This window comes from Schistocerca nitens, chromosome 9 (assembly GCF_023898315.1).
Source record: "Schistocerca nitens isolate TAMUIC-IGC-003100 chromosome 9, iqSchNite1.1, whole genome shotgun sequence".
NCBI lineage: Eukaryota > Metazoa > Arthropoda > Insecta > Orthoptera > Acrididae > Schistocerca > Schistocerca nitens.
Window position 1 is genome coordinate 440,285,812 of NC_064622.1, and position 19,339 is coordinate 440,305,150.

Consider the following 19,339-nt stretch of genomic DNA (forward strand, 5'->3'; position numbering starts at 1 on the left):
CGGCCCTCGTACTATACTAGAACTGACATGTGATTACATTTTCACACAATTTGGGTGCATAGATCCTGAGAAATCAGTACCCAGAACAACTACCTCTGGCCGTAATAACGGCCTTGATACGCTTGGGCATTGAGTCAAACAGAGCTTGGACGGCGTGTACAGATACAGCTGCCCATGCAGCTTCAACACGATACCACACCTCATCGAGAGTAGTGACAGGCATAATGTGACGAGCCAGTTGCTCGGCGACCATTGACCAGACGTTTTCGATTGGTGAGAGATCTGGGGAATGTGCTGGCCAGGGCAGCAGTCGAACATTTTCTGTATCCAAGGCCCGTACAGGACCTGCAACATGCAGTCGTGCATTATCCTACTGAAATGTAGGGTTTCGCAGGGATCGAATGAAGGGTAGAGCCACGGGTCGTAACACATGTGAAATGTAACGTCCACTGTTCAAAGTGCCGTCAATGAGAACAATAGGTGACTGAGACGTGTAACCAATGGCAACCCATACCATCACGCCGGGTGATACGCCAGTATGGCGATGACGAATACACGCTTCCAATGTGCGCTCACCACGATGTCGCCAAACACGGATGCGACCACCACGATGCTGTAAACAGAACCTGGATTCATCCGAAAAATGACGTTTTGCCATTCGTGCACCTAGGTTCGCCGTTGAGTACACCATTACAGGCGCTCCTCTCTGTGATGCAGCGTCAAGGGTAACCGCAGCCACGGTCTCCGAGCTGATAGTCCATGCTGCTGCAAACGTCGTCGAACTGTTCGTGCAGATGGTTGTTGTCTTGCAAACGTCCCCATCTGTTGACTGAGAGATCGAGACTTTTCTGCACGATCCGTTACAGCCATGCGGATAAGATGCCTGTCATCTCGACTGCTAGTGATACGAGGCCGTTGGGATCCAGCACGGCGTTCCGTATTACCCTCCTGAACCCACCGATTCCATATTCTGCTAACAGTCATTGGATCCCGACCAACGCGAGGAGCAGTGTGGCGATACGATAAACCGCAATCGCGATAGGCTGCAATCAGACCTTTATCAAAGTCTGAAACGTGATGGCACGCATTTCTCCTCCTTACACGAGGCATCACAACGACGTTTCACCAGACAACGCTGGTAAACTGCTGTTTGTGTATGAGAAATGGGTTGGAAACTTTCCTCATGTCAGCACGTTGTAGGTGTCGCCACCGGCGCCAACCTTGTGTGAATGCTCTGAAAAGCTAATCATTTGCATATCACAGCATCTTCTTCCTGTCGGTTAAATTTGGCGTCTGTAGCACGTCATCTTCGTGGTGTAGCAATTTTAATGGCCAGTAGTGTAAAATAATTGTGAGCAACTGTGGCAGGCTAAATGTGAGGATGGAAGTTACTCAGCCTGACAAGAATAGTGAAGCATCCATAATGGGAAGACTAAGTGAAATGAAGTTCCATGGGTCGAGAGGGTATGTGATGTTATTTTAGTGATTCCAAAATAGTATATCAGTAAGACATTCCACCTCTCTGGCTAGGATTCATGCACTGATTCACTTGAGAATGGTGCCATAAGTCCATTGCATCCTCTCCTGAGGCAGACTGGCCCACAACTTTTGTAAATCGTCTTCGATATCCAAGATTCTGGTACTTGGACAGAGTTGATGTCTAAGCTGGTCCACCACTTTTTCTATTGGGGACAGATCTGGGGATTTTGCAGGCCGTGAGAGTGCCTCAACGTGACGCAGATATTTCACAGAAACATGTGTCATGTAGATGAACATGTCCTGTTTAAATCGGCACCACTGTACTGTCACACTGCAGGTAACAAATGAAGATGCACGACATCCATGACATACCATTGTACCGTAACAGTTTCCTCGGTCACCACTAGCCGTGACCTGAAGTAATGCTTTCTGTTTGTGGCACCACTTTAGATGCAGCCATTTTTGTTGTGGTGTTAACAGCAGCCAGTGCATGAAGCAGTAATTCCAGACTCCTGCTACTGCACTCCGACCAATGGTGTAAGATGGCACAGAATGTGACAGGGAGTTAATTTCTTCTTCTTTGGTGCCAGTGCAGGTCTAAATGGGTGAAGATATGTGTGATGCACAATACAATGATCATCTGTTCTGGTTATCAGGCGTGGTCAAGCAAAATGTTGATGTGTGTGCCTGCCGTCGCATTGCCGTGTGCAGTCGAACATCACGTCACTGTCATACCCAAATTGCCCAAAAACCTAGATATTGCACAATTCAACCAGTCAACCAAATAAAAACTCACAGTGAGGGTCCTTTAATTCTGTCAGGCACTGATAATGCTGTCTCACACAAGTATTTGGCATATCCATGTTCTTCACAGTGATCACATCTGATGCTGTTCACACACCCCTTATATACCCTACCAGGCCTGTGAAAAATACTGATAGATTATGGTATATACACTACCACGCCTATGAAAAACACTGATAGATTCGGATGTCTGCTGTGTCACAGAGAATTGCAACTCTAATCATTTATGTATCCACCTATGATGTGTACATGCGAAAAGTCACATTGGTATCTGACCATGTCTTCTGGGTGATTCTCTTTATTGTCTGACAGTGTGTGTTGAGAGGAGAGGGAGAATCAAATGTTGTGCTGCAGCTAATCTATCTTGTGCAAATCTTATCATTTTGGCAGAACTGCAGCATATGACATGCTATGTCTGCAACCACTTGGATGGCATTCAGTCACAGTACATAAATTAAATTCATTTGCACCACTTCACACTAAGAAATTCACTCATTTGTGAGTGTAGTAGTTCAGATGTTGAAAATATAATCATTTAATCTTCACTTGTTCAATGTTCCAGCAACATGTAAAACAGTTTGTCTCAGAATTGAGAAAACTTCGAGTATCATTCCTAACAACCATTGCTGGTTTTCTAATAGACAAAGATATGGCACTTCTTAGATGTTTAGTAAGATTAACTTTAGCTAGCAATTTTAAAATCTGACCACAGACATATAGAGGTGGTGCTGCCATTGCTTTTTAGTTGTTAATTATAAAATTGTTCATATCTCAAAGAATTGTGGCTTTACAACCCAGTCTGTAAACATTTTTGTAGAGGAAATGTATAACTATTAATTCTGTGTTTAGAAATTAAAATTATTTCCTTTTCTGATAATACTGAAGAAGTATTGTTTAATTACACTGCTGGCCACCGTAAATGCAACACCAAGAAAGACAAGAGGTAGCACAACAAAATTTATTTTGTAGATAACATGTTGACCAAGTATCAAATGATTACGTTTACAGACGTCTGTGACATGTGGTTCCTGCCAGAATCAGTAGCCAGAGTAGCCGCCATTGTTGGAGATCACCGCTGCCAAAGGTCTCGGCATTGAGTCAAAGAGACGTTGGATGTGTTCCTGGGGTACAGCAGCCCAAGCAGCTTCCACACGTTGCCAAAGATCATCTGGTGTGGCAGCTGGGGATGTAATCTGGGTCACTCGTTGAGCAACCATGGACCACATGTTTTCTATCGGCGAAAGATCCGGAGAGCGAGCCGGCCAGGGAAGCAATTCAATCTGGTTATTGACGAAGAACCTTTGGACAATGCGTGCCACGTGTGGTCGCGCATTATCCTGTTGAAATATGGCTGTGGCCGAGCCCTGAAGGTAAGGAAGGACAACTGGCTCCAGCACCTCGGATATGTAGCGCCGGCTATTTAAAGTACCGGCAATGCGTACTAGAAGCGTGCGAGAGTAATATCCAATACCGCCCCATACCATAATACCCGGTGCAAGACCAGTGTGGCGGTGCATAATGCAGCTGTCCAGCATCCTCTCTCCACGGTGTCTCCACACTCGAATCCGACCATCGTGGTGCTGCAGACAGAAGCGTGCCTCGTCAGTAAAGACAACGTCATTCTGCCGTCCACATCCGTCTGTCATCACACCATTGGCGACGGAGACGTCTGTGGTTCTGCGTCAATGGTAGACGAAGCAATGGACGTCTTGCGGACAGACCACTCTGCTGTAAACGGCGTCGAATGGTACGCGCAGACACTGGATGATGCGTTACAGACGCAATGTGCTGTGCTATGGTTCGGGATGTCACTGAGCGATCCGTCACTGCCATGCGCACAATTTGCCTATCAGCACGTGCAGTGGTGCACCGAGGTGAATGCGATCGACCACGTCGGTCCGTCGTACCCTCCTGCATCCAATGGTGACATATCCGCATTACAGTTGTTTGGTTTCGTCCAACACGACTAGCGATTTCTCTGTATGATAATCCACAATCTCGGTAAGCCACTATGCTTCCTCTGTCGAACTCGGATACTTGATCAAACGATGTTCGCTGTTGTCTACGAAGCATAACTGATCGTCTTGTGAAACAACCACAAGGTAAACACACGTGCCGAACGTACACTCGTCGAAATCGCCTTGAATGGCGCTATGAGGTGGCGCCACAGGCGCGCGTGATGTGCGTCTGCGCTGAAATTCTAATCAGTTGCATATCTCATCGCTGCAAACCCATGGTGTAAATTTCACTTGATTCGAATGCTTCCTTCAGGGTGTTGCATTTACGGTGGCCAGCAGTGTACTTTAACATATTTGCCTCTGTGTTAAATAAATATTTAATTTTTTGCAACATAGTGGCTAGTTGGTGTACTCACAATGAAGGTGAAAAAAACATGTTTCATCCTGCATCCTCTTGAACCTTCGTATTGTTTTCAAACTTTGGCCTCATTCTACAATTCACTTCCCAACCTCAAAATTTCCTCCATTACCAAATTAACTATTTCTTGGTGCTTCAGGACACATCCATCTAACCTACCCCTTCGTTTATTCAAGTTGTCCCATAATAATGTTTTCTTGCCCTTGTGTTCACTACCTCCTCATTAGTTATCGAATCTATCCACATAATCTTCAACATTTGTCCCTAGCACCAGATTTCAAACTCTTCAGTTTTCTTCTTGTGTATGCAGTTCACTATCCACATTTCACTTCAGTACTATGCTACATTCCCAACAAATACTTTCAGCAAAGATGTCATTGCACTAAAATTTAATCTGAGCTAAACAAATTTCATTTTCCAGAAACCTTTTGCTTGCTATTGCGAGTTTGTGTTCTATATACCTTTTGTCATTACCAGTTATTTGATGCCCAAATAGTAAAACTTGTCTACAACTTTCACTATAGGTGGCTAACACGAACAAAAGCATTATTCTGTGTATGTGTTTACAACTTCCTTAATTTTTTGGAATAATGTGCTCTCAATCTAAATCTAGATACTGGCTCTGTCAGTGTCTCATTCTCACAAAGGGCTTCTAAGTTCTTCGTTCATATTTTTACTTGTTAGCGAATTTTCATTTCATGGCACATCTTTCACAAATGTTGAAAGCTTCATCTAACAGTTTGTTGAATCATCCATTGATCCTATGTATTTCCGATAGCACCATTCCTAAGAGGTGTTACACTGCTGCAATGCCCATACTCTGTTTAAAAGGCATTACATCCCATATTGAATTTATGTAGTTCTCTGTGTTGAACCACTAGAAGGGAAACACAGCTGTAGGATAAAATTTTCTTTTTGGCCGCTCCTTCAGTACATTTTTTGCAGATAAGAATAATGTTTGTCAGTGCCTTAAGAGTGCAATGACTCTTCCTTTAACTGCATAGAGTATATCACATTTCCTCACACAGCACATTGGATACAGTATCTTGTACTGAGTTTTTCAATTATGCCATCATAGAATGATATGGTAAAAAAGGATAGATTTATCAAATGTTTTTATAAACAGGGTTGCTTCTTCATTAACATCTTTAAGGACAAAATATAAGTCATGCCTTGCATAATGGATGGAATAGAACTAATTTCTTGATTCTCATTTTGTACACCATTTTGTGTATGCTACATCAAAGACCTAAAATGTAATAGATCACTTGTTACATAAGCTGATAACTTAAAGTGCACAACCAGACACAATAATACATTGTGCATGGTAAGAGCAATCAGTGGAGGTGAAATATGGTGAAAACTCACCTGCCAAGAAACACACTGGCCAGAGCCAGCAGCGCATGAATGAAATGACTTCTTATACAAATTCAGGGCAGACTGCAATATAAGTGGGCAGTCATTCTGCTGGTCAGTGTCACTTTTTTCACCTATTTCCACAGTTTTCAATTCTCATCACTCCCGCTATACATATGTTCACAAGAAATTTCTTGTGCCATAAGGCATCCATTTTTCTGGGGGAGTTAGCCACAGCTTAATCACCTGTGTGCACTTGCTCTTTCACTTCACTGAAGGGATGGTGCACTTCTGAAGTCTGGTGTTCATAATATAGCTGTCTAGTGAACTGTTGGCACTGTCTGAACAGACCAAACTCCATTTAGCTTTTATTCAAAGGACTGGATTCTGTGGACAGCTATTGACCACCTATGTTCTATGGATGTCTGTAAATATATATCAGTGCCTGCAATACTTCCTTTTCCCCATCTTATTTCCATGTTCATCTAAACTGAGTTTTTTTTCCCTGTCCATTTGGCACACAGTATCAATCATTCATACATTGGAGATGAATGGAAATGAGATCCCTGGAAAACTGATCATTTTCAAGGACAAGTCACCATAATGCTTTCCAAATAAAGCACAACAGTTCCCAGCCATTACTTCAAAAAAAAAAATGTTACAAAAGGTTGATTCCTTCCACCTGTTTTAAGATAATGTTCTTGAAATGTGAAGGTTCAGTTGTATGTTTGATTTTCCAGCAACAAATCTTTGCTGCCATTTATTCTCTCGATCCTAAGTGTTCAACATTGGAAATTGAAGTGTGATGAGAAAACCAAACAAATAGGAGGAGGGGCAGTCATTGGTCTTTATAGATTTTCCTCTTTGTTATGCTCTTTGGTGTGCCTGTGCACTATGCATCAATCATCTTAGGTTGGTGGTTGCCTTTTCCTCGTCTTTGTTTAAGCAGCAAGCACATGTATGAAATAACAAAAATGAGGAAACAGTGTACAGACTGTAGAAGAAGGTAAATTTCACTTCAAGTAATGAGACACATGAACTATATCTATGGAGCTACAGGTAACTTCCACTCCGTGTTATTAATTCCATGTCTGAGAGATAAGGGAACCTAAAAGTAGTTTCTGCAGTTTTGTCTTAAGGCGATATTTGTAACACTCATTGTTGCAAACTGTTTCATTGGGGGAAGAGCAGCAATATTTCTCCATCCAATTGAGGCAATGTTAAAAGGGTGCATGTCCATTTAACGCTGCCTAAATCAGTAACTGGCTAGAGCAAGACAGCTGCTCTTCTTCTAGCAATGAAAAAATTTGCAACAATGAGCATTACAGATATAGTCTCAAGAAGAAATAGCAGAAATTGCATTTAGGCTCCTATACCTCTCAGGTGTGAAGTTGTCTGCTACTTATGACACTTACTACTTTCAACCCTTCCCCATCCCCTCCTTCCCCCTCATCGTGCAATACATTTCATTAACTTTGTTTGCTATGTGCTATAATTTCCTGACAAAGACAGTCTTACTAAATTCTGAGAGCCTGCTCTCACTGTTCATATTTATGGCACTTATGGTGAAGTTTATGACTAACATTCCCAGTAAGGCAACAAGGTTGTTCGTATATGTGTGGTGACATATACTCCTGATTCAGTAACGATAATTTGTGAATAATTTGTAAGACTTGATGGACAACTACCTGTTGCATTTGCAGTTATAGTACAAATGCCCTGCATAAGTCTCACAATTTTGCAGGCAAACCCTCCTCAGTTTGACAGAGCTGAGGACCTGGCTCACCTCCGCTACCTCAACGAATCGAGTGTGCTTCACACGTTACGTCAGAGATATGCCAGTAACCTCATTCACACCTATGCTGGTCCTGCAATGGTTGTCATCAATCCCATGGCACCACTTGCTATCTACTCTGAAAAGGTAAGTGTGTACATAATTTTTCATGAAGCCATTTCAGAAGAATAGTTTATTTCTATTAAATGCTGTTGGAGTACTCACAGTAAACACTATTCCTGCTATTTGTTAGAGTACATAGCCTAACTTACGAATTATTAGTTCACCAAGTTCAAGATTATCAGTGTTTATCTATAGCGACACACGCAGTTGAGAAACTCAGTAATGATAAAAGCAGTTTAATGCAGAAACCATATACACATCCAATAAGTCATCCTCACACATCGCCTAATCTGTGCCAAACAGTGATCCATGAGCAGAATGAAGTTAGCTGGCGCATGGAATATTACAGAATGAGAAACAAGCCCCTCTGCTCTGGGGTTAAATAGAAAAGCATTGGACGTTTCCGTGTAGTTGGACTGGAATGTTGACGCAAGCACCACTCTTGATGCTCAGCTGCCAGTGCTGCCTGAAAGTGCTGCCTCCTGGTGACCGAGCTTAGCATGGGCAGATTAAATATCATGTGATGGGCCGGCACCTCGCATCCTGCTGAACTTTGAGGTATGGCAGTATGCTGGTGCAACTGTGGTAACCGCGGATTACCACAGTTATCTCCTTTCGTCTGGGCGCCTACAATCTGGTGCCACCCCAACACTCCTCCCCTGTAATATGGGACATCACTCATTGCTCAGGAAGGTAATGTCCACGTACTCTGTACCATTGCCTATGGTTGCTCCCTGTCCTGCAAAAGCAATCTATCAGCTTGAAGTGGAGAGTAGGGCTGAAAGTGACCTTGGATAATGATGGACCGAGCATCGGCAGATGCTCGTGAGTGGGATCCCGGCTGCAGTTTGCACTGATGGCAACAGAAGATCAATGTAGGTGACATGGAGCTCATGTGTGCAGGATGGTTCTTCTAGAATTGGTGCCTGCTGCCTATGCGGTACCACCACATGAAAGCACTTTCGAGGACTGAGGTGAGAAAAGGGGTCCGGCAGCAGGAATGCTGGATGAACTCATAGGTGTGAGTGGAGGAGACACAGACTGGGGCAACAATTAGGGACGGAACTGATTTGGGTGGTGGGTCATTAGCCTGTCTTCTGATGTGCCAACCACACTGATTGTGGCTGACCGCCAGGATCCAACACTATTGGAAGGGCCATGGGTCGCCTTGGTGTAGGGACTAATAGATTCAGCACAGTGCATGGCTGGCAGCCATGTAGGAGCTCTACCGTGCTCTTCCCATTGATAGGAGGGATCCTCATTGGAACTCAATGTGTGTGAGGGCCTCATTGCAGGAGTGTCACAAATATTCAGGATCGGACAAATAAGTGGTCTGGGGAACATAGTTCCATTGTACAAAGAAACACAGCAGAGGAAAGAAAATACAGTACTAACCTGACTATAGCAGATGTTGAAAGTGACCACCATTCATCTTTTGGCAATTTTGGGCCATAGTCCGAAAGTTGCTGAAGGTGCACTCCATGGTTGGGTGAAGTTTATGGGGAATTGTTCCATCCTGTTGGAAGTAATTGTGGACCTTTTCCTCCTCCATTAATACTGCCACAAATAATTTCAAACTGTTAGCAATGTAACGTGCTCAAGCAGGCTCTGATGGGAGAAGATGTGGACCAGTAATGCGCCATGTAGATACTGCATCCCAAATCCCAATGTTCTGATCATGCCTTGCTGATTCATGGAAGTTATGCGGATTCTCCGCTGCCCTGGAGACGTGATTCTGTGAGTTGACATAACCACTCAGGTGAAACCAGGCTTCATCAAACATAAAGAAGAGATCCATGTCCAAGCCATTTATTGTTAAGCCAGTGAACAGCCGCTCATAAAACTGGAGATGCTGAGGAGCATCTACTGGGTTTTAATGAATGAGCAACAGACACTCAGTAGGGATGCATGTGCAGTTCCAGGCAGAAAATTCATCCGAATGATCGATGTGATATGCCTGTCTCATGAGATAGATATTTGGTAGGACTCTGAAGGATTTTCTGGTGAACTGTAACCATATTTTCTGGTGTGTGGGCATGTTTTGGATTGTTTTTAGACTTGTTCAAAACAGACACCATTTTCTGGCTAAGCAATGGATGAATTTCCAGGGTGTGCGGCAGACATTTGATGGAGACAGAGAGTGAATCTGCACTGTTCTGTCTGACTTAGTAGCAGTTCACTACTTTGGGGATCAAAAGTAGATGTTTATGACCACCAACCAATAAGCATCGAAGAAGGGCCCAGTGAGTTGACGTGGACACACTCCCACAGCTGTGATGGCCCAGTTCACAGTGAATAACGTTGCCAGGGAGACATCTGCTATGCTGTACATTTAGAACAATCAGTGTGTAAATGTTCATTCTTATGGTAGATTCCTGGCCAGTAGACATGATGCAAAGCAAACACATTTATGTGTAAGACAATCTAGTGATTCTGATTCAGAAGGTAATAAATGTCATGATGGAGTGTGGCTGGAATGACCACTGGTGGAACAGCATTTTCTGTTGACAACAAAATAACAACTTTGACAAACATGAGTCTTTGTTGTAACAAAAAATAACTGTGCACGGCCACGCTTGCAGAATATATTCTTGCAGGGGTGGCAGAGACAGCTTGATTGATACATGATCTGGTAATAGGGAATTCATCCACTGTCTGGTGAGCTTCCTCAACATGTAAAAACAAAGTACTTCATCTTGATCCAGATCAGGGTCAGGTCCATCAGCAAACATGAAAGCGCATCTGTGTTTGAATGCTGAGCCATAGGGTGGGAATCAATCTTATAGTTATGCCTACTAAGTAACAGGCCCCAATGTTGCAGTCAGTGGACCATCTTGTCTGACACGTGCTGTGGGGTTAAAGAGAGCCTTTGATGGCTTGTAACTGGTAAACAAATAAAAATTAACACAGTAGAGAAACACAAGAAACTTCTTGATAGCATAAATAACTGCAGGAACTTCCTTTTCTATTTAAGAATAATTCTTCAGTACAGCATTAAGTGATGGAAAAACAGTGGGCTGTTCAGAACCATCAGCACAACATGGAGACAACACAGACCCCACACCAAACTGCAATGCGTCCATACCAATCGTAAGCTGAACCTCCAGCTAGTAGGTGGCCAAGAATGGGGTAGAACCCAAACCATCTTTCATTATCACAAATTTGTGGTTGCAGGCAGTGGTCCACACACACACTGCACCTTTCTTACGCAGCTGATTCAGAGTATCGGAAAATCAAGCTGCCTGCGGAAGTAACATGTAGCAATAAATAGCTGTGCCTAAGAATTCTTGAGGCTTTTTGACGTTTGGAGGGTGCAGGAGGGCTGCAATAGCTGCTATGTGACTCTCATCATATGAATCCCCCTATGAGAAATAATATTTCCCAATTATTCTGTAGAGGGTGGAAGAAAGGTAACTTTCAGATTGCGCCTACGACCCACATCGTGCAAGGTCTGCAACAAAAGATGAAGGTTGCGACTGGTAATTGATACAACAAGAAAAACATTCAGTAAGCTGTTCAAAGTAACACTGAAAATGGCAGGCACACTTATAATGGCAAAAACTGGTCTATTGTACCTGAAGAGGCCGTATGGTATATTCATAAGTAGTAGTTTACATGATTCTTCATTAAATTTTGAAAAATATTTTCCACCCACGAGTTCCAGCTTAAGTTTGTCTAGGCAAGGAATGGAGTACATATCAACCACAGACTGCTAATTAACTGTCACCTTAGTCACCACAAAGACGAAGTTTGCCAATTCGCTTCATCATAAAAACCAATATTGTAGTCCATTTACTACATAAAATGGGTTCCATGACACTTAAAGCTGTCAGAATATCTAACTTTTCCTTCACTTTGGCATAAAGTGCAAGTGGGACAGGTCTGGCACAAAAAAAAAAATGCAGTCACATCATAGTTTGAGACTGATATGCGGTACATATTTAGTAGTTTTTCTGGGCCAGGGGGAAAAAAGGAAGAATATTTTTTGCACAAATCATCCAACTCTTTAGAGGGTACAGGATCCATCACTAAATGAATGAAATCTGAGACTGTAAATCCAAAAGCCTGGAAAGCATCCAACCCAAACAAACTTTCTCTTCAGTACCGGACATGTTACTGTCTTAAACACTGCTTTACATGTTATTCCCACAGTAAACTAGCCAATAAGAGGAAATTGCTGTCTATTGTACCTCACAAGACAGAGTCATGTAGCCGGCAGTGGAGAGGAACCAAGGTGTAGGTTAAAATTCAGTAGTAAGGTCACTGTGTCTGCATCCACCTGAATATGTGAGAGAGTAGAATCAATATGCACATGAACGAACAGTTTATTAGAAACAGTTGCTATGTTTTCACATGCTTGATTAACAACATTAATGTCCATAGATTGAGATTTGAGAGGCGCAACAAAAACAGAGTCGTATGCAATTGTAATGTGACCTTTCTTATGACATAGGCGGTATGATGCCCAACACTGTGGGCAAACTGGCTGGTCATGTTCAACAAAACAAGCTGAGCAGGAGGTCAGGGCATGGCTCATGGAAAGTTTTCCACTGTGGCCATGGAACACAGCAGCTGAGCATCTGCACTACCACGTCCTCTTGTTTCGAGGGCACACAAGAACAGTTATGCCTGTTGCTGTCAGAGTTGATTGTGGCTATTTTGGCCCAAGAATGTAAGTGACAACCAGTGGCACTAGAAACTGCAAATGCCTGTGCTATCTTCAGTACTACTTCTAAAGAGGGATCCTTGAATGGCAGTGCCCTTTCTCAGACTTCCTTGTTGGGGGCTGCCTGTATGAGAGTATCTCTAATCATAGTATCCGCATAAGATTCCTGTGATGTAATGGTAATGAAATGACACTTGCAACTTAACCCTGCCAAGTGTGGTAAGACTGATGGGGATGCTTTCTGCACTGGTCGAACTCCACCCTCACAGAAATCACATTAGTGTGCATGCTGTAACAAGAATTAAGCAAATAATACATTTTGTCAAACAATAGAGGCACTGGATCCCAGAGGAGAGCTAACTTTCCTAACAAGTGATGCATATGTGGGATCTGTGCAGAAAAATAGCTTAAATGTAGTCAGTGTCTATTACCTTGAAGGCCATAAAGTGTTGCCGTAGGGGTTTTCTTTGACTGCAGCAATGTAGGTGGGGGGCTGGAGGTGGGTAGGCTGTCCAAGCTTGAGGCCACATTAACATGCCTGCCAGCTCTAGTCCAACATAGGTTTGCATTCTTGTTGCTGCATCTCTAAGTGACACTGGTTTTCCAGTTGCTGCTGTAGTAAACTTCGTAGATTGCTTTGCAAAGATGAGTGTGTCGATAATGCCACGATTTTACACAGAAAATGTGAAAAGCAAATCTTACTTGTCAAAACTTGTATAGTAACACACACAATTGAGAAAGTCAGTAACATTAAAACCACTTTAATACAAAAACCATACACTCATTCAATGCATCATCTTTGTACATTGCCAAGTCTATACCAGCTAGATGGACAGCGATCCACGAGCAGAATAAAGTTAGCATGTGAAACACTACAGAATGGGGAAGGAGCCACACCGCTCTGTGGTTAAGTGGAGAAATGTTCAACATTTCTGCATGGTGACACTAGATGACGAATGTGCACGCCACTCTTGATGCACAGCTTTCAGCATTTTGTGAAAGTGCCACGTTCTGGTGACTGAGCTTAGCCACTGTGTACCAGCACATACGGGTTAAATAACATGTGACACCTCGCATCCTGCGGAACTTTAATGCCAGTTCGATTGAGATGGTAACTGTAGGTTGCTACATTATCTGTTACCTTCTGGAGATGGCGTTTATACTTTTCACCAAATAAATGAATATCTTTTGTGAATATATAACACATTTAGTAGAACAACAGGGTGATAAAGAGATACTGAAATTCACATCTGTCTGGTTAGGTATGGGATTAATGTAATTAAGACTGCATTAATTTGGATTACCTTCATCATCTTTCACACACAACACTGTTAGTATATGAACAAATGTTGGTTTATGTGGTTGGGGTCATTGTCCAGAAGTTTCTCCTGGGTTATTTGATAGTACAATATTTTAAAAACAAACTTAACAGTTTGGTCACTGCTGTAACTGGACTTCATCTAGGTATGTTTTAACCTGGTGCTCTTGTGAATTCCCATTGCAGTAGTGGCCAAAACATTGATTTGTTTTAAATCATGAGATAAGTAACAACCCATAATAATTTATTGGACCTCTTAGCATACTATTTAACTATTTGGAATGATATTTTACAGGTTGTACAAATGTTCCGTGGCTGCAAGTCAGAAGACATGCCTCCACACATTTACTCCCTTGCACAGTCAGCATACAGGAGCATGTTGGCATCTCGTCGCGACCAGTCCATTGTCCTTTTGGGTCGCAGTGGCTCTGGAAAGACGACAAGTTTCCGACACATACTTCACTACCTCGCCCTGGCTGCAGGGACTGTCAATAAAGTAAGTATGAAAAGAGAACTTGCCTATATGAGTATTCTCTTAGTTGTTAACACGTGAAAAATTGCACTAATGGTAACATTCATCTGAGAGACTAAAATGACCAAATTTTGCATATTATGTCAACTGAAGTGAATTTTTATAATAAATAATTTAAAATCTTGATGAAATATTGATACTGATATGTTTCTTATGTTTGCATCATATATTGTAGTACAATAAGCTGAAGTTAACAAATTAAATATTAGTTTTTCACCTGAAATGGTTTATAAGAATTGATTATTCTTACAGAAAAGTCACAGAATTAAATGTTAGTATTAAAAATGAAATAATTTCTGAAACTGACATGTTTTTTCAGATGTATGAGGTCTGTTCAAAAATTTCCAGAACTTTTACCACAGAAGTTTTCTAGAATTACCTTTTATTTACTGCACATGGTCTCCTTCAAAATACTCTCCTCAACAATTGATACACCACTCCCAATGCCATTTCCACTTCTGGAATCAGTCTTGGTATGCCTATTGCTGGATTGTGTGAAGTGCTGTCTGCAAATTATTTATTATCTCCTCTATTGTTGCAAATCTTCATCCTTTCAATGAGGTTTTCAACTTTGGAAATAAAAAAAGGTCTGCAGGGGCCAGGTCTGGAGGACGAGGCAGAACAGTGACTCCGTTTTTCATTTCTCTTAAGAAAAATCTCATGCTCATTTACACAGTCTAAAAGCTCTTCACAGGTGAAGGTTTTTCTGGTTTCAACTCTTGAGCCGTAAGACTAACTTGGCAACAACACGATGCATTCCAAGGTGCTGTGTCAGGATTTCATGGCTTCATCCAACTGAAATGTTGTCTCAGACAGGCAGTCTTCAATTTGCAAGCACAATTTCATTAATGTTCCTGACATGAATATTGTCGGTAGGTGTCGAAGGGCGTCCTGAACGAGGGTCATCTTTAACTTCTGTCCGGCTATTTTTAAATCATGTAAACCATTTGTAACACAGAGTACAGCCTAAGCACTTATCACTATAGGCTTCCAGCATCATTTGGTGTGTCTCTGTATAGGTTTTCTCGCATTTGATGTAAAATTTAGTGCAGGTCCATTGCTCGTCTAACTCTGCCATCTTGACATTTGCAAACTGTGCGACATAACGTTCTACTCAATACAGCACTAAACAATAACTAACAGACACACAATCTTCCAGCAGTTACTCATTAAACACAGACATGTTCAGGGATGCCAACCGCATTTCGCTCAAACACACCATTGACGCAAAAATTACGAATGTTCCAGAATTTTTTGAACAGCTCTTGTACTACATGTACACCACATTGAGGTATTAAACACAGTGTCTGATACAATAAGTTTATCTAGCGAAGTGAAATAGTGAATAGGATGTGATAAATTTCCACCTCCATTCTTATACAATCAGTGCTTCACTCCACCTGCAATGGCTTCAGTGGTTACGAGGTATTAAACCTTAATCATTGTTCCTTTTCCATAAAGAGTTTAATAAAGATCAGAGTCTAGTCAAACACTGAGATCTTGAAAACTTGACCCTGAATTGTATATATTGGCTCTCAAACACCCTCTTCTCTTGCCCCTTTTCACTGATACTTCAAGTTGTGTGTGGTATGTAGTTTGACACATTTTTTCCATGCTTCCCAAACATGAAGGTACTGGAAAAATATCTGTAGTTGCTGTTCAAATCTTCGTAGCATGGTAGTGGTTTTTGAGAGTTCCACACAGCTGCCACTAAACTGCTACATTGATTTATTTCTTAATATATCTATTACAGTCATATGTTTCTGCAGTATTTATTATTTAATATAAGGTACAACACATGGTATACTTTCCATGTGTGTTGTGACCAGGAGGGAAAAAAATGTCAGTTGTTTGGACAACAACTGTTGTTGCACATTTAGGGGAGGTGAGTCTACATATGTGAGAAACTGTCATCTCTCACTTCTGCAGTAGATTGCTCTTGAGTTTGTTGACAGTGTTTGTGGATTTTGTATACTGTCAATTAAGAGGTAATTTTATTTTGAGATTTCTCTTAATTTTTTTTGTAGGTGGCTACAGTTGAAAAGTTGAGTGCCATATCATCAGTAATGGAAGCATTTGGAAATGCAAGGACTGTAATGAATGCAAATGCTACACGATTTACGCAGATTTTCAGCTTGGATTTTGACCAGTCAGGACAGATAGCATCTGCTTCAATACAGGTACAGTGCTAAAATTATCTGACAAAATAAGTCAGAAGTATCACATGAGTACTAGTGTCCCAGTAAGAAGTTATTGTTGCTGGCAGTGTAAGATGCTGATAAGGACCTTCATAATTTTGTATTTACTCAAATTTTGCTGTGGTATTTTTATTTTTGTTGTTAATGTAAAAACTTATATCATACTATTCATATTAAAAAGAACCATTATTAAAATAATTGAATTCTGTACTGTAAATATTAAACCACTTTCTTTGAATAATTATTCATGATTTTTATTTTATACTTGTACAGTTGAGACATAGTTGTATCTTAACCTGATATAACATATGTTCTTTAGGTGTTACTGGCAGAGAGAAGTCGTGTAGTACATCGACCAGAAGGAGAACCAACATTTCATATTTTCTACCGCATGTTGGCTGGAGTGGAAGGTCCTTTACGGAAGGAATTGTATCTTGATTCTAGTCTCTCTGAACATAATTTGTTCATGACCCCACTACATAAGGTACTAAATCATTACTATAACACCTTTTTACTGTATTTAGAAGTTAAATAGTTGTAAAACATGCCACCTGCCATGAAGACATTAAGTGTGGAATACATTTCTCCAGTAATTCCATCAAAAAGAGATTAAGAAAGAAATAATCTATTGTTACAGCATGAAGATAAGCAACGAGCAATGCAAGAGTTTATTCGTGTATGTACAGCAATGAAAACACTCGGTATCACAGACGCTGAAGCCAAAATTATATGGTCAGTTCTTGCTGCCATATATCACTTGGGAGTAGCAGGTGCAGTTAAGGGTATGTAGTTTCCACATCTGATGGACTAATTTGCATTAACGTCTATTTAAAAATACAGGTATTGTATAAGTATAAATATTTTCTTTCATGAAGGTGGTAATGGTGGTCGCTGGCAGTTTGGAAACCCACGAGCGGCACAACACGCTGCTAGGTTGCTGGGAACCTCAGCGGAGGAGCTGGGACGACTGCTGTTTGGTCAGGGGACGCCACCCACACCACGGCAGCCTTTCCGTACACCATCACCCACCGAGAGGGATGTGACAGGCATTGAAGCTCTTGAAGGTCTCGTAACGGGGCTGTACGGAGAAGTCTTCAATGCTGTTGCGGCACTTGTAAATAGGTGAGAAGAGAATATAGTTTTCTTGTTGCTTCCTCTTGGCTCTAGATACTAAGTTAATGAGCTGTTCATAACATTTTGTGAAGGATATGAAAAATATGGAGATGCAGAGCAAAGATTACAAAAAATATGACAGGTGAAAGAAATTTCAAAGTATTGAACCAAGTTAGAGGGTTCAGTTGTTTTACCACTAGATTCAGGAAGGGCAGGTTTCAAACCCTTGGTTATTTTTTATTATTTATTTATTTTTTTACAGCTTTGCCAGCAATGGAATATTAGTCCCCATCTTCATTATGATTTAGAATAAAAGGGGCACTGTAGTGACGTACATAGATAACATTGATGATGATGATGGGACCAGTTAAGTTGAATGGCATCATATCAAATGATATGGTGCCTACTAAAATAGATTCTGATAAAGTAAGAAAGAAATCTTATATTATACCAAATTAAATCATTTGGCATGTAGTTCTGCGGTTTGGTCAGTCTATATAAATGTGACACTATTATGTGAAGTGGACAACTTAGGCTATCTTCTTTCCATGACCACTATCTGCCAATACGTTAATATTTAATGTCACTCTTCATCCATTTTGTCTTACAAATGGCAGAAAATTGCACAAATTTAGAATGAGCATATATCATATATGAACAATCTTCATGTGTAAAGCAAAATAAGAATATGCGAATTTAAGTTGTGTGTATTTCAGTGTCCAATCCGAAACTTTGCCTAACCTTTGAGTGTTTGCCTACTGAGACGGCACTTTAAACATTTAAGCAAGTGTTCTAAATTTCAACAAGAGTTGCAGAATATCCATGTGTAAGAAATATTGCTAATCGTTATGCTGATATTGGTTAAAACATAACAGTAGTAATAAATTTTAGTAGTAGACATACTGCGAGAGTTTTTAAATTCTCTGCCCTTCAGCCACATTTGCTCAGCTTTATCTTGCGTAGAATGTAACTATTTTGCGTATTGTTTATGTTGCCTCATAATGTTACTACTCAATGTTTCCTTTTTACCAAATTATCAAATATTTAATACTGGAGGACATTTTTTGTTCTCAAAGATAACTAACTTTGGCAAGTAAACAACTGAACATGTATGATTTGGAAGGTGTCATTAAATTATCACACTATCAGATGCAATAGTAATACAGTTTTGAGAGAGTCTTCCACATCAGAATTAGATATAAGTCATTTTAATACAAGCAGTCATAGACAAAATATGAGGGGAAGTATAATTTTATCACTTTCAATGGAAATACTGATAGATCCTTGTTGGTGATAGTATGAGCTTCTCCCACCACATAAGAAAGGTTCCGTTTAAATTTCACAATCATCAATTCAGTTCTTGGTTTATTCTACATTGCTGTTGTTTATTGACACTTTCGAAATGTGATTCTTCTTGCAATACTTAAATGGTAGCCGTGCATATGCTTTAGAACGGGCTGAGCCAACTGCCAAAATCAATTGGATCACATGGCCCATTGTGTAAAGAGTTTTTGTCATGTGCAGCAGCAGCTTAGTGGATCTTCTGTACTGACATTCCACCCTTCAAGCGGGGCACTGCTGGCGTAATATTATCTGTTTA

General features: G+C 41.0%; 1 protein-coding gene across 1 annotated transcript in view; it reads left to right on the plus strand.

Moving 5' to 3' along the window:
- The window catches only part of LOC126204302 (unconventional myosin-XVIIIa), a 410,872-nt gene that overhangs the window by 183,804 nt on the left and 207,729 nt on the right, over nt 1-19,339 (plus strand). Inside the window, exons 3-8 of the mRNA XM_049938689.1 lie at nt 7,760-7,936; nt 14,192-14,392; nt 16,456-16,608; nt 16,946-17,110; nt 17,264-17,408; nt 17,502-17,748. Coding sequence (XP_049794646.1) covers nt 7,760-7,936; nt 14,192-14,392; nt 16,456-16,608; nt 16,946-17,110; nt 17,264-17,408; nt 17,502-17,748 — 1,088 coding nt within the window. The remainder of the gene's footprint in view (nt 1-7,759; nt 7,937-14,191; nt 14,393-16,455; nt 16,609-16,945; nt 17,111-17,263; nt 17,409-17,501; nt 17,749-19,339) is intronic.